The sequence below is a fragment of the Strix aluco genome, chromosome 16 (assembly GCF_031877795.1).
Source record: "Strix aluco isolate bStrAlu1 chromosome 16, bStrAlu1.hap1, whole genome shotgun sequence".
NCBI classification, from domain to species: Eukaryota; Metazoa; Chordata; class Aves; order Strigiformes; family Strigidae; genus Strix; species Strix aluco.
In genome coordinates, this window is record NC_133946.1 from 3,452,817 (window position 1) to 3,466,964 (window position 14,148).

At 38.0% G+C, this 14,148-nt stretch overlaps 1 protein-coding gene across 2 annotated transcripts in view; it reads right to left on the reverse strand.

Annotated features, from left to right (window-relative positions):
• The window catches only part of HIPK3 (homeodomain interacting protein kinase 3), a 75,548-nt gene that overhangs the window by 18,813 nt on the left and 42,587 nt on the right, over positions 1 to 14,148 (reverse strand). For both annotated transcript variants that reach the window (XM_074841771.1, XM_074841770.1), the window contains exon 3: positions 3,494 to 3,617. In XM_074841771.1, the coding sequence (XP_074697872.1) occupies positions 3,494 to 3,617 (124 nt within the window). The remainder of the gene's footprint in view (positions 1 to 3,493; positions 3,618 to 14,148) is intronic.

Consider the following 14,148-nt stretch of genomic DNA (forward strand, 5'->3'; position numbering starts at 1 on the left):
TTCTGTAATATTTCATTCTAAACAGGAAAATTAGTAGGAGTGCTTTGCTTGCATACAGAATTTCAAATAATTTTTTTGCATACTCTCACAAGACTAGATAAAAATCCTTCCCGTTTGCTGTTTCCTGTGTATCAGTCTTTTACATGCCTGACACACCTGCGTTCCAAGGAAATGTTCCACTTGGAAAGGGAGTGCATGTACAACCTCTAGGCATCCAGCAAAAGACACTGTCCTTGTCTGAGAAAATCTGCTACTGAATGCGATGGGAATGGACTAGCTTTATGCCTGAAATGGTCAGATGCTCTTTTCCACTGAAATGATCAACATGCAATTATTTTAGAATATGATTTACTACGCATTTTGCATTACCTTTCTTATAGTTGATGATTAAAGTATTATCTAAAACAGTTAAGGTTCAAGGCTTCAACAGAAATCTGTTGAAACAACATGTTATGATGTGTTTTAACTACCGTATATGCAACATTAACAACAATAACAAGGAGAGAGTGGTGAAATACACCAAACCAGAAACTGGGAGATGAGAAGATGAATTCAACGGATGACAGAGGACGTGAGAGCTAGAAGCACCTCAGAGGAGAAAAACTGATGGACAATAGAGAGGAAAGGTACATGCAAGGCTTCTGCTGAAAAATAAGTGACAGACCAAAGTGGGGAGGAACTAAACGCAATGCTGCCAACTTTCGGTATTTGGTATCCTCCATAATTCCTTACATCAGGAAGCAGAGGGAATCCCACTCTGACCAGAAATATTTCTAGGTCATTTAGTTGTTTTCTAAGCATATTATAAAGTCTTAGAAATTAGGGGGGAAAAGACAATGCATTAATTCAAAAGTTTAGCCGTTAAGCACCTGTGCCTGTTTTTAATGAGTATTAAATCTCAGAAGACACAGCTATTTTCCACTGAGAAGTACAGCTGTTACTGGTTATAATCACAAATGAATATAATAACCAAGAGCTTCCTTTCAAGGGCTAGCATGTTGATTGCCACATACCGGGAGGACAGGGGGAAAGGCAGCACAAAGCCCTTGCCTGTTCATTTACTCGGTGACACACACCACATAGCAGGAGGAAAGGAATTTACTTAGGAGCCATCTCCTACGAATGCTGTACTCATATACACTGAGGAAAACTCCGAATCAAATTTCTCCAAAGCAAGCTTTGCAGACCTGCTTGAGCACAATGACAAGTCTGTCTCAAGTAAGGTAATTCCTGCTGGTGCAGAGGAGGTTACAGCTCCTCTTCCACCACGACTTCTCCAACATGATAATCAGACAAGTTGCTAGACAAGTTATTAACTGACGCTTCCAGCGAACTTGAATGATAAGTCTGTCTTTAACTAAATGTCTTTTAAACTCAGTATTCACTTGTAAAGCAAGCAGAAAATCTTACGGGCATCAAGATTAACCCCTAATCCATGTAGTCCTTTGCATGAAGTACAGCATCCTGGAAGGTGGCTGTCATTGGTGACAACACTGTTTACTTGCACTGTCCAGCTGTATCTAGAGGTTGAGCCATGTTGGCCCTCGGCCTACTACATCAAGAAACAAGTGATAGAAATAGGCTGTCATAAGGACCTGGCTCCCTAAAACTGAGAAAAGATAAGCCAATGAGCACTCTGAAGGTAGGCACTCTGTGCGACATATTAAACTGCCTTCATCTGCCTGGGTTTCATACATGACAAGATGGCTGTGGTGCAGCAGGGGAAAGAAGGTCTTGTCTTTTCAAATGAGACTCTGTGTTATTCTGAAAAAACATCCTCATAACCATGAGCTTGAGCTTTACACTTACTGTTCTCTGTACAGAAGTCAGAGGCTCACGGCTACGTAAGTCTGTTGGCACACATTAATTAACAGTCTGGGCTGCTGCCATCATGACAAATCACAAGTTAATCTGAACAAAGAATTGGGACACAGGCAGCATTTTCCACCACTCAAACCACTACTTCATCATAAGTGACTGAAGATGTGGTCCAAAGCCACGTTCCACATGTAGAAGCAGCATCTGCCTATATGCATGATCATGATCAGAGGACCATGAACTGGGCTTACAGGTCCTTCCTCACCCCCAGCAGCATCCCTTTTAACATCTATTTATAGCAGTACAGGGGTCAAAAGTTGAAGCAATCCTGGAAATTACATATTTTTGGCCCCTCCTCCCCCCCCCCCCTTTTTTTTTTTTTTCAAAGTCCAGATACCCTGCAGTTTCTTTCAAAATAAGAGCTAAATAAATCTGCCAAGGTCTTGGAAATTTTTGACACAGTAATATACATTTTTTTTTTAAAAAAATGCCTTCACTTTTTCTTAAAGAGTATAGTGAATTATATGGTTGTTGTTTCCTCTTTCGTTCTCCATTTTAACAGTAACACCCTGCACAAAGGTCCTCTAAATGCATCAAAGTATTAACCCTTGTTCCACTCTTAGCTCACTGCCTACCCATAAAACACTGAATTTTGTGTAAATAAACTGAAATATGAAATGTTACCAAAATCAACACAAAATCAATATATCCCTTGACAGTGGCTTTAACAAACAATTTTTTAGAAGTTGGTTTGATCTGTAAGTACAGGGAGCCAAAAGCCCTACCTACATGAAGATCAGGATTTGTATAACCTAAATAACATGCTGCAGGAACTTCCCCTAAACTGAATTTTGAATCAAAGATGTAGAAGTTAATAAGAAGCTAGTGCTGTTACATCTGGGATTTTCGGGAGACTTCTTCGCTTCAAAGTTCAAAACCAGGTGGGGATTTGTCAGAATACTGATTACATTCCTTCCGAATTTCCACATTACGCTACAAAATTAAAGACTTCTCTCTCTTAAGTGTTTTAAATAGAATGTTCTATATCTTTCATTAGAAACAACCTTTTTTTAAGTCAGCTCACAAGTGCCAGTGGTGTCAGTAGTTGAAAACTCCACCAAAGGAAAGGCACAGCTTTACCATTGCATTTATACAGTATTATTGTGACAGTTGATTCTTGTTCCTCATGAAGTATAGGCTCCCAAATCTTTGAGCTATGCTGGATTTCCAGAAAACATCAGGAATTATTCAGATGACAACTAATCCTGATACCTGAACAGACATTCCAGAGTCAACTCTGTTCATGGCAAGTGAAAGAGAAATTATAATGCAGTGATGGTGGCCACAAACTTTGGCTTCCATCAGAAAAAGCAGCTTCAATACTAACATTTATTTTGCAAGACAGGAATAAAAAAAGTGGGGTTTTTTTTTAAAAAAAAAAAAAAAAGGACAAATTAAAATTTAATTCAGAAAAGCAGCACAATATACAGTTTGATCTAGAAACAGTATTTATGTTTCTAGGACAATCAATAAGACTAAATTAAAAGGACTAAACAGACTTGAAGAAATACTAATTAATAGGGGATATTATTAACATTTGAAATCCTGGATTTAATGATCTGAAATTCTTAAGTTGCAGAAAGCGTGCATATGCTTGTGAAATTTATTCTACTACCTGGTCATATTCCAGTGCTCCTGGGTACAGTGGCCATCCAAGAAACAGCTCTGCAATCACACACCCTAACGACCACATGTCTATGGCTTCACAAAACGGCAATCCCAGTATGATCTCTGGTGCTCTGCAAATTAAACATGGTTACTGAATTTTTTCCTTGGGGAAAAAAAGATAATTCAACAATCCAACATGGCAAAAAAACCCAAATCAAAGCAAAACTAAATCTGTTATTTGAAAACACAGGCTAATTATTTCAATCAAATCATAGCATCAGAAATTGCATTTTTCTTTATCTAGATAATCCGTGGTAAAATTTTGCAGCTCAGAGACATTTTTCTCCTACAAATATCAGTTTGCTACATATACGAAAATAATTGATTGGCCTGAAAAACAGAATGCCAATGATTCAACATTTTTGCCTTTCCTCCAGTATGTCCCACCAAATGATTTGTTCACTCAATGCCATATGCCTGTAACTACATTCTAAACACAATACAGTCATTTATCTCAATAACAAACAAAAAGTTTTATCTGAAAATCCACTTGCACAATTCCCAACTGGACAGTTCACTTAAAGCTATTTAAAATATCAATTTAATTACGTAACTGCAAATCCCTTAATACACTCAAATTAGTTCAATGTGATCAATTTTTAAATCACTTAAATGAAAACACTGCACTTGGTAAAGAAAGCAGGTCTTATTTTTCACCTAAAATGAATGTGAATTATTTAACCAACAGTATTTGACTTTAGCAGCTGTGTCAATACCAATTTCTCTGGTTCTTGAGTACAGAAATAAAGGGGCTTTTAACGTTTCTGTTCACGTGGAACAAAACTCAAGTATTTCACAGATATCCATTTTAATTGCATTTGTTCTTTTTAAACTTTCCCTCCCAGTTCATTCAAGCTATTAACAGGGAAAAGAATTAAAATATATCTGCATGCTAATACAGAAAGACACCTGGAGATGTAAAGTATTATTTAAAGCATCACACTATAACATGATTTACTTTTAAAACAGACAATCTGTTGTTAGCTTAATATGTCAGAGAATAGTAGGAAGGTGGTTAAAACTAACAGAGTGATTCTCATTGCAGCCGGGCATTCAATTGACCAGGCAACACTCTGGTGGGGAAAATCATGATTTCTCACCTGTGTAAAAGCTTAAGAAAAATCTTGCACTTCAACACATGTTGCTGTATCATATTGACATTCCACACACAAAACAATCTTTGGCCATAATAAATTCCTACATATCTCATTTACCTTCTCCTCTAACATTTACCTTTATCAAAATATTCTTTAATTCACCAAAATGTACCGGATTGGAACAAAATCCTATTTTCATGCTACACTGAGATAAAGAAGCTATTTTGCAGTATATAGTAGACCAAGCGCTGAAGCATCTCCATCCCTTTTCACAAGGGGTAGTTGGCAGAAGCTGTACGTAAACATACTCCAAACTCCAAGGATGCACATCCACTGCCGGGGAAGGACTCCCAATGCTCTGCCTCATCCCTGACCACTGAAACCACCTGGGTTTCTGCTATGGAGAAAATCCAAAACTTTCCACAGATAAGAAAGTCTACAGGACAGGATATACTGTTAAATATTTATGCACTTTCCATTCATGCCAGCGCTACAGTTCTTCCCATCCCTGTCACAAACCGTTTCAGATGTGATTATATGAAGGATAAATCTTGTCACACTGGCAGTGAAACAGGAGAAGCTCAGTTTTCTACTGCCTTCAAAGATTTGATTACAATAAACTTCTAGGGATCAAACATAATGTATTTTTGTAATGCGGGATCATGACACTGCAGTAAGTATTAGCTAGTTTCGTTATCCGAGAAATAAATTTAATATATCTAGATGCCGCAAGACTAGAAATAGCTGTAAGAAACGTCTGCCTTCGGCCGCTGGCTGGGTGCCAGCCTGCATACGGTTGTTACAGATATCTGTTAAAATACACTTCCTTTTGTTGTATTATGTTACAGGCCTGAATAGTTAATGAATATACACACAGCCTATGGATATAGGGGCTTTAACAAATGCTTCTGCTAAAATAAGCTCTTTAAAACCTCTTACATTTACTCAATGGTTAATATGTGCACTGCATAAAAATAGCCACCGTCGGTCAGTCTATTGCTTGTCTCTTTTGAGGGATAGGATTGCAAATAAAAGAAGGATAAGGGTAGATATGATGAGAATAAAAAAAAGAATGTACCGTATATAGTTTCTATATAGTAATCTGTTAGTTTTTCAGGGTCATCAACTAGTTCTATTGGTAAATATATAATAAAAGTGCTAATAAATCTAAGGAAAAGGGATGTATTTAAGGAGAGGCAAGACTAGTGCTCCTCACTTCCCAACACCTGACCTGCCATCCAGAAAGGAAGAACAAATAAATGTGCTTCCAAACAGGGCTACCTGCACCTCACTACAGTACAGTGAAAAATAATTTTCAGGCTAGCTTCGAGTGAGGACAATGAAGAGCTGCTACTCCACAAAAATGTCAAATTTGCTTTTTTCAGGTTTAACTGCTCTACCATGGCCTCATTGCTGGTCCTTAAAATGGAGTAACTCTCCCACAGAAAAGTTACAAGAGAACTTGTACTAGGTTTGATTACATTCAGATTGGTTTTAAGCAGCTCAAATATTTCTGATAAAGGAAAACAGTTTGTTAACAGTACGCTCAAAAGCGCCTTTCCCCTCTCCTTTTAAACTTCCAGTTAAAATCTATTTGGACAATCAGGGAGGAAAGGGTTATAGAGGAGAGAGCAATTCTTCAATTTTTATTTTTTTAAGATGATCCACAGCTCTTTTTTCACGTAAGAAAGAGTTTTACATACAGCTTAAAAGGAAGGTATTCCCTTTCCTAACTACCACCATAGACACTACATTAAGTGGTAGGAACTCCAGATGTCCCAACACAGTCACTTTAACATCAGATTATTCAAAATAGACTGTAACTTAGTACTTTTCTCTCTCAAATAACACCACACACACTACTGCTTAGTATCTACTGCAGATGACAGGATGCTCAGTACACCAGAAGCTACTGTAGTCCCCAACTTAGCAGACAGCATCTGTTTTCCCACACCAAGACATCAACAAGAACAACAGAATTTTCTAAACTTCTTCAGGATACCAAATCTTACTTAAATGTACACTTAAATGAAATCAAAAGTAAGATTTTACAGAGAGCGCATCTACTTTCTTTTTATCAATGTTAACTAAACATCCTGGCTTGCATCAGCAATAGCTTGGCCAGCAGGGACAGGGAAGGGATCTTACCCCTATACTCGGCACTGGTGAGGCCGCACCTCAATTACTGTGTTCAGTTTTGGGCCCCTCACTCCAAAAAGGACATTGAATGCCTCGAGTGTGTCCAGAGAAGGGCAACGAAGCTGGTGCAGGGTCTGGAGCACAGGTCTGATGGGGGGCGGCTGAGGGAACTGGGGGGGGTTAGTCTGGAGAAGAGGAGGCTGAGGGGAGACCTCATCGCCCTCTACAACTCCCTGAAAGGAGGGTGCAGAGATGGGGGGATGAGTCTCTTGAACCAAGGAACAAGCGATAGGACAAGAGGGAATGGCCTCAAGTTGCACCAGGGAAGGTTTAGACTGGATATGAGGAAGCATTTCTTTACAGAACAGGTTGTGAGGCGTTGGAATGGGCTGCCCAGGGCAGTGGTGGAGTCCCCATCCCTGGAGGGGTTGAAGAGTCGGGTTGACCCAGAGCTGAGGGATCTGGTGGAGTTGGGAACTGTCAGTGTGAGGTTAATGGTTGGACTGGATGATCTTCAAGGTCTTTTCCAACCTAGATGATTCTGTGATTAATTAGAAACATTAGCAGAGACCTTCATTTGGAATTTGAAATGCAGTATTACTACACTGGAAAAATTCACTTTATTAAGCAACAATTCCTAGACTAAAACATCTAAAATCCTCCTTTCTTGCTTGGCACAGCAATGCTCAATTCAACTCTCTTGAAGCAGACTTTTCAATTTGAAATATCTAAAAAGATGAAAGACACAAATGAATATTTGCTTCAGGTGTTTGTTTGAATAGCCTCATTTCTATTTATTACATCACAGACCACGAACACGCACATTATTCTATAGGTTTCTGTAAGCTTCTGAGGAAAGAAACAACACAATTTGTTCTGTTAACTTGCTTAGAGACTGAAACATCTCATAAAATAATTTAGCTTCAGCATGTTGGCCAGCTTAGAATCATGCAACAAAATAAGCACTTTTTTTCAAAAAGTGAAATAATTCCTCTCTGGAGGGTTAAGAAAACCCCACAACAAACAACCAAACAAAAACTTTACAAAAAACCTTAGCATAGTAACAGAAAAATTCTTCCAACCTTTACACTGGGATAACAAAGAATAAAGACCAAGAATTAGCCATACTAAAAAAATTAGTCATGACAAAAACTCTAAGAAGTCAAGCCATTTCAGATGATCACTACCTAGAAGTCTTCAGTCAGAAATCCAATTTAGAACAAAAGTTAAATGAAAAAAGCTAAAATCCAACAGTTAATGTACACAGTAACAACTGAAAAACAGCATAAAACAATAAAAAACAGCAGCTTCCTGGAACTGCTAACTTTACGAAAAATTCTGTTGAATACATGAGTAATTTCTGAAAAATGTTCCCACTGAAGGACCTATAACAATTATACGTACCCCCTCACATATCAAGGAAGTGAGATTAAGGATTGAGCATTTTTTATTTCTATTTCTCTTCTGGCAGCATGAAAGGGTCAATGTATCTACTGTCTACCACATGCCATTATTTTATTTATTGACAACCAGGTTGCTACTCTCCAGATGAGAGAAAAGTATATAAATAGCCTTCCTCCCCTCACATCTCCCACTCCTTTCAACATATCCATGTGACTTCTCTCCAAGACCAAAACCTTTAGCCACCACCTATACCAACTTCCATGCCAGAAGCAGAAGGTAACTGTACCATATGAGGAACATGGAGCTACTTTCTCTCCCCAGGCTGGACACTGACAATGCTGGAATGTTCTTAGCAGTGTAAAATTCCTTCCAAACAGGCATATAAGCCTTATCAAGCCATTCTGACTTTGCAATTTAAAACACACTGTCTCTCCATAACTTTTGGCTTCTGTATATTCATATAGTTGACGGGAAATGCAGACAGCATTTCTAATAGGAGCATGCAACACAAAATTTTTATTCTTCTCATATAAGCCAAACATTACTACCCCTAATTACCACTATTCATTGCGTCAATGCCTAACACTTCATCTGCTCAGGATACAGCACACTGTCATCATTATAACGAATACTTATTTACATAAGTCATCAAACGGGTAGGATGTTTATTTTTTTTTTATTAATGACTTGTTGAAAGCCATCCTATGGATCAAAAGAACTAATGGAAACGAATCCAATTTGCAAGAGTTATAGTCAAAAGGGATTACAAACCTGACAATAACACTTCCCCCCCCCCCATTACTAGCATAACACAAGCATATACTTTACAAAAGAAATAACTAGATATGGGTTGTGAGATGGTAGTTGTTCTTCTAAAGAAAGGAGGTCTAAGAGAAAGATCAGATGCAGTGAAGAAGTTAATGAGAGACGGTAATGGGCATTCTGGTGAGTATTCTCATGTACAATTCATTTTCTTCAACTACCAGTCTTTATGAATGTGGAGGAGTGCAAACCTTTCTAAGAGATCTACAAGAACATAGGAAAGACTCTAGGCTAGAGGGATCCAAATCAAGGTGGCAATACTCAGAAAAAACCCACAGGCAAGTACACTTCAATAATGTGAAAGATGCTATGGGAATGAACCACGTAATGACAAAATCTGTGGATGGTGAAGGATATAAAGAACAGGTGGTTCTCTAGTGCATTTGTGATGGACTTTAGAAGGAATTTCAAACATACAATTAGATCAACACAATGACAGGCAGTAGAGCATACACGGTGTATGGTAAATCATAGTGAAAATTAATGTACATTATTCTTTAATTAACTACCCACAAGAATTAATAGGTTACAAATTAACCAACTTTCCAACAAAAAAAATCTAGACAGCTTTACAGATTACTCGAGAAAAATATATTACAACTGTGAGCAAAAATAATCAGAGTATCAGTATTTATTTTTAAAGGACAAAGACATATCAAAAATTACTATGTCTTATATAAAACTAGTGATATTCCCTCACCTTGAATAGTGTGTGTTCACTTTTGAATTCTGTGTTCAGTTTTGGTCACCCCCATCTGAAAAAGGATACAGCAAATAGAAAAGACGCAGAGAAGGACAATATAAATTAAAGACTTGAAGAGACTTAGGTACAAGAAGAAACCCTGGTTAAAACTATAAAGCTTCAGGAAAGAATGAATGATCAGTAACATTACTCAAATTATATATAAAATAATGGAGAAGAAACAGCCAGGTGTTTCTAACGCCCTGCCTCACTACAGAAGACCAAGGAATCCCCCACCCCCTTTGAGATTAAAGACTGAGGCAATTTTTTTTTTTTTTAAAGCCAGAATACAATTAGCCTTTGAATCATGGGCCACTGTTGAGGTAAAAAAATATTAAGAGCATTTAAGACTGGATCAACTGAAAAAATATCCACAACAGCTCCAGTTTAAACAGTAAGGTTCATATCAACGTACAATAAAAACAGTCATCAGCTGTGTAGAGCTGGAAGAAACTTGCATCAGAAGACACTGAAGTTCAACTTTCTGCTCTGGTAAATTTTTTCCATCAACAAAATAGCAGAATACATTGACCATGGATCTGATAACATATATATCTCTCACTTCCTACATATTAAAATCCAAATTGTTGCACAAAGATAAGAGCTATTCAAGCAAATCCCTTGATCCAAACTAAAAAGTCTCTACAATCTTCTTCGTGATCAGAATAATTTTTATCTGTAATGCCATTTCATTAAAATAAGAATTATGTCAATAAAATTTAAAGAAGTCTTTAAAATAAAGACATGTTACAGATAAGATGTTCACTGGAGTGGTTTTTTTTAAGAACACTTTCATAGTTGAATTGTATCTTGTTTTTAAGCCCACTGAGATGTTAGAATACAGACTGGTAGTGTCATGTGTTAATATATATTTGGTCTTTGAAATGCAAGTATGGTACACTATGCCAGACAAGGAGCTTTCCTCCCTATCCTTTGAAAGGATTGTTGCTGTAAATCTATAATGCAAAAGTGCATTATAGCTCTATATTCACAATCCTGGCTTTTCTTATACAGTTTTCTAGTGTTCATTTAACCCTGCTATGATTAGGCATTAGGAAGTACATAACTAGAAAATTCTGATTTTTTTGTTGTTGTTGTTCTTTTAAACTCTAAGAAGGTAAGAGGATTTAAACTGAAAGCAAAAATTAAGTGCTCAGCAACAGACTCTGGAAACATTAGATAAGCTGAATAGGGGCATCTGTGTCTTTGAGGTGGCAGGAAAGAATCAAAAATATCGCTTTGCTATTTAGGGCTATGTCACCATATATCACAAAACACAGGGAGAACAAATACGTTCAAGAAGATATGAGACGTTATCCTCTCATTCATAATTTCATTCCTCCTTTGAAGGAGTTTGGTGCACTATCAGGCCCTCACATGGCAGGTGATAGTGAAGACAGGAGGAAATGAGTCACCGTATCTCCTATAAACTTCTAAGGCCACGGTATTGCTGTGGTGTCCACAGCACTGCGGAGAAGGAATTCTCATTTCCTGGTAGAAAGAACTTCATTTTAGCATAATAAAACTTCTTCATAGAACTATGCAACGTTCAACGGCTAGAAAAGACCTACTTAACATCACAGCCTTCCACTGTTATATATAACATACAAGAATGACGTGCAGCTGCCAGTTTAACTTCGAACTCTGATCTGACCTTGAGAAGGAGATAGGATTTTAAAACCTTATATAGAGAGTAGCCCAAATATGTAACTACTTACAAAAAGCAGCAACCACTGGAAAAAAAAAAAAGTTAATTGTAACATAGGGCTCACAACTGAACGGGGAGAAAAAAAAAGACAAGAAATTAAACCAGACAAGTAACAAATAAATCCTAGGTAATTTCATCAAATAACACAAGTGAACTATCCTAGCGTTCTTCCCCGATACTGAAGAATTTCATTTTGCAAGAGCCATCATAAATTTTAACCTAATACACCTTCTCTTACCACTTACCAGAAGTACTAAAGACAGTAATTATTAATTCTTTTGATTTTTTTCCAGCTGAGAATAAGTTACTTCAATAGATTCTTTTCCACTTATTCACTATCTTTAGTGAAATGAGATGTTGATTTTATTAAAACCAGAAGATGTTTATGCTTCTGCCTTTTCATGATTTTGTTTTCCTCAGAAAGACTGCAACTTACCAAGTGATTTATTTATGTACTTGATATGCTAAGCAGTTTTTGAATTACATGAAAATTAAGCAAAGTGGATACCGATGTAGCAATATAATGAAGAAAATTGTGTACAGAGAAACTCTTCAGATGCTTTATTGGTAAATAGCCTGCAATTTAAAATATTTTATTTACATTTTGGATAGCAAAGTGTCAATATTCAAAGCATTAAATGAGGTTACTTACCAATAAGTGAAGTTTCACAATATCCTTTGCGTACTTGCGCTTGTATGTTTTACTCTTAACTGTGAAACCACCTTTCAGCACTTTATCCTTGATAGAGTCAAAGGCTGCAAGAGATGGTTGCACAGACACTGCCTCTGTCCTCACCTGCAGCGGGGAGCGTACTCTGCCTAAATGCCACGCTCTGCTGTACCCACAATATCAAGGTGCTGAATGAGGCACACGGTTCGGATGGGACACTGAAGTCACCCGTGACAAGTAACTCCCTTCTCAAACAGGTGAGTTTCCTCATCTCCTGCCTTCCTACAGAGTACACAGTTGTGTGTGCAGCCTCACAAATTCCCCCCCAGAGTACAGGGGATGATAGGCTGTTACAGGTGTGTAACAGGTATGTGCAATTCACAATATACAATTACAGGTATGTATATACACACACACAGATACCTAATTTCTTGTTTTGTACATTTCTTTCTAGAAAGACCTAGACACCCTTGCTTGTGCAGTTTTGCAAGCAGTCATACTAACTTCCTGAGCTGCAATAACAGCCTATGCATCTCATTTAACGAGACTGTCTCTATCATATAGTGTGCTGCTCCTGACATGCCTCCCTATATGCTACAACCACCTTCAGGGGCTTTTTTTCCCTCTCTTCTTCTCTTTCTTTTTATTGGGGCAGGACAGGAGGAGGGATGGGAAGGGAAAAGAAGCAACACCCAGAAAATGAAAACATCCAAAAACTTGTGCCAACGCAGGTGAATTGTACAAATCATTTTTCAAGAAAACCTAGTCTGAAATTCTCTTACTTGGAACAGAGATAGAAGTTAGAGCAAGCACAGGTAACTGTGGAAGACCACGCAGTGGGGCAGGTGGCAACCACAAACTGGTCTCCACCCAAGGAGAGGATCAAACACTAGCAACAATTTCCAGCTCTGAACAAGCATAAGAGAAAAATGAGAACAGCAACAGCGTGGGAGATTTCAAGGCCTCAAAAACCAGAGATGCCAGATCTTAATTCCCCCCACCCTTTGCTTTGTTATTGTTGATTTTGAGGGAATATCAACTTCTAACTCTATAAGGGTCTGCATGGACTTGCAGCGCCCACACACAACAGCTGAACAAGAGGTAGGGAGTTTCTACAGAAGAGTAATAAGCACAGCTGTATTGGCTTGTAGCATCCTCACTAAGAACAGCAAGACCTTTTAAGTCAGTTTTGTGTGAAGGCTTCTTCTGCTTTCAGCCCTGATGACGACCCTCCTGCATCTGGACTGAGGGTACAAAGTCATGGTCATCCTAAAGAAGCAAGCAGCCTGATCCTGCCATAAAAACCCTACCGAGGGACTCCCACCAGACACAAGGCAATGGAAAGAAGTATCAGTTTCTGATGTGACTGATTAGCATGAGGGTCTCTCTTATTTACATTTAAATGGATTCTTGCTTTGACATAGTTCAGGTAAAATACCAAAGAACACAAGGATATGGGTGTTAAGTCAAGAATCATGTGAATCATAATATGTTACTTTATATTAACTAGCTATAAAAAAAACAAACAAGACCAAAGGAAAATGTACCCTGAAGACACAAAGGAAAATTCCTTTCATTCTGCAGCAACACTTGCAAAAGAGTTTGCCCTCCAACACAGAACAACAACATGCCTGCCTGCTGCAGGTCTGCAGCTCAGCCCCAAGAGCTTGATAAACATGAAAGTGTTTGAAATCATTTTCTAGCACACACCTGTTGCAGAACAGTTGTTCAGGTAGGCATACTGCAGTGGAGATAAACACACCATACAGATACCTGAAAAAGTAAGGAAACCTGCACACGTCCTCATCCATTGTGAAAAGATTTTGGTTTTTACTGCTGATGTGTGCCCATCTGGATGATGCAAAGTCATACTGTGATGAAATTTTGCAATTCAGACTGATAGATTTTAACTTAAAATTACATTGTTTGAATCACAGAAGGCTCACCAAAAAATCAACACAAATATTCCTGAAGAGGCAGAGCGATGTCATGTCATTCATCTCTCTCAGACCTCCAGATC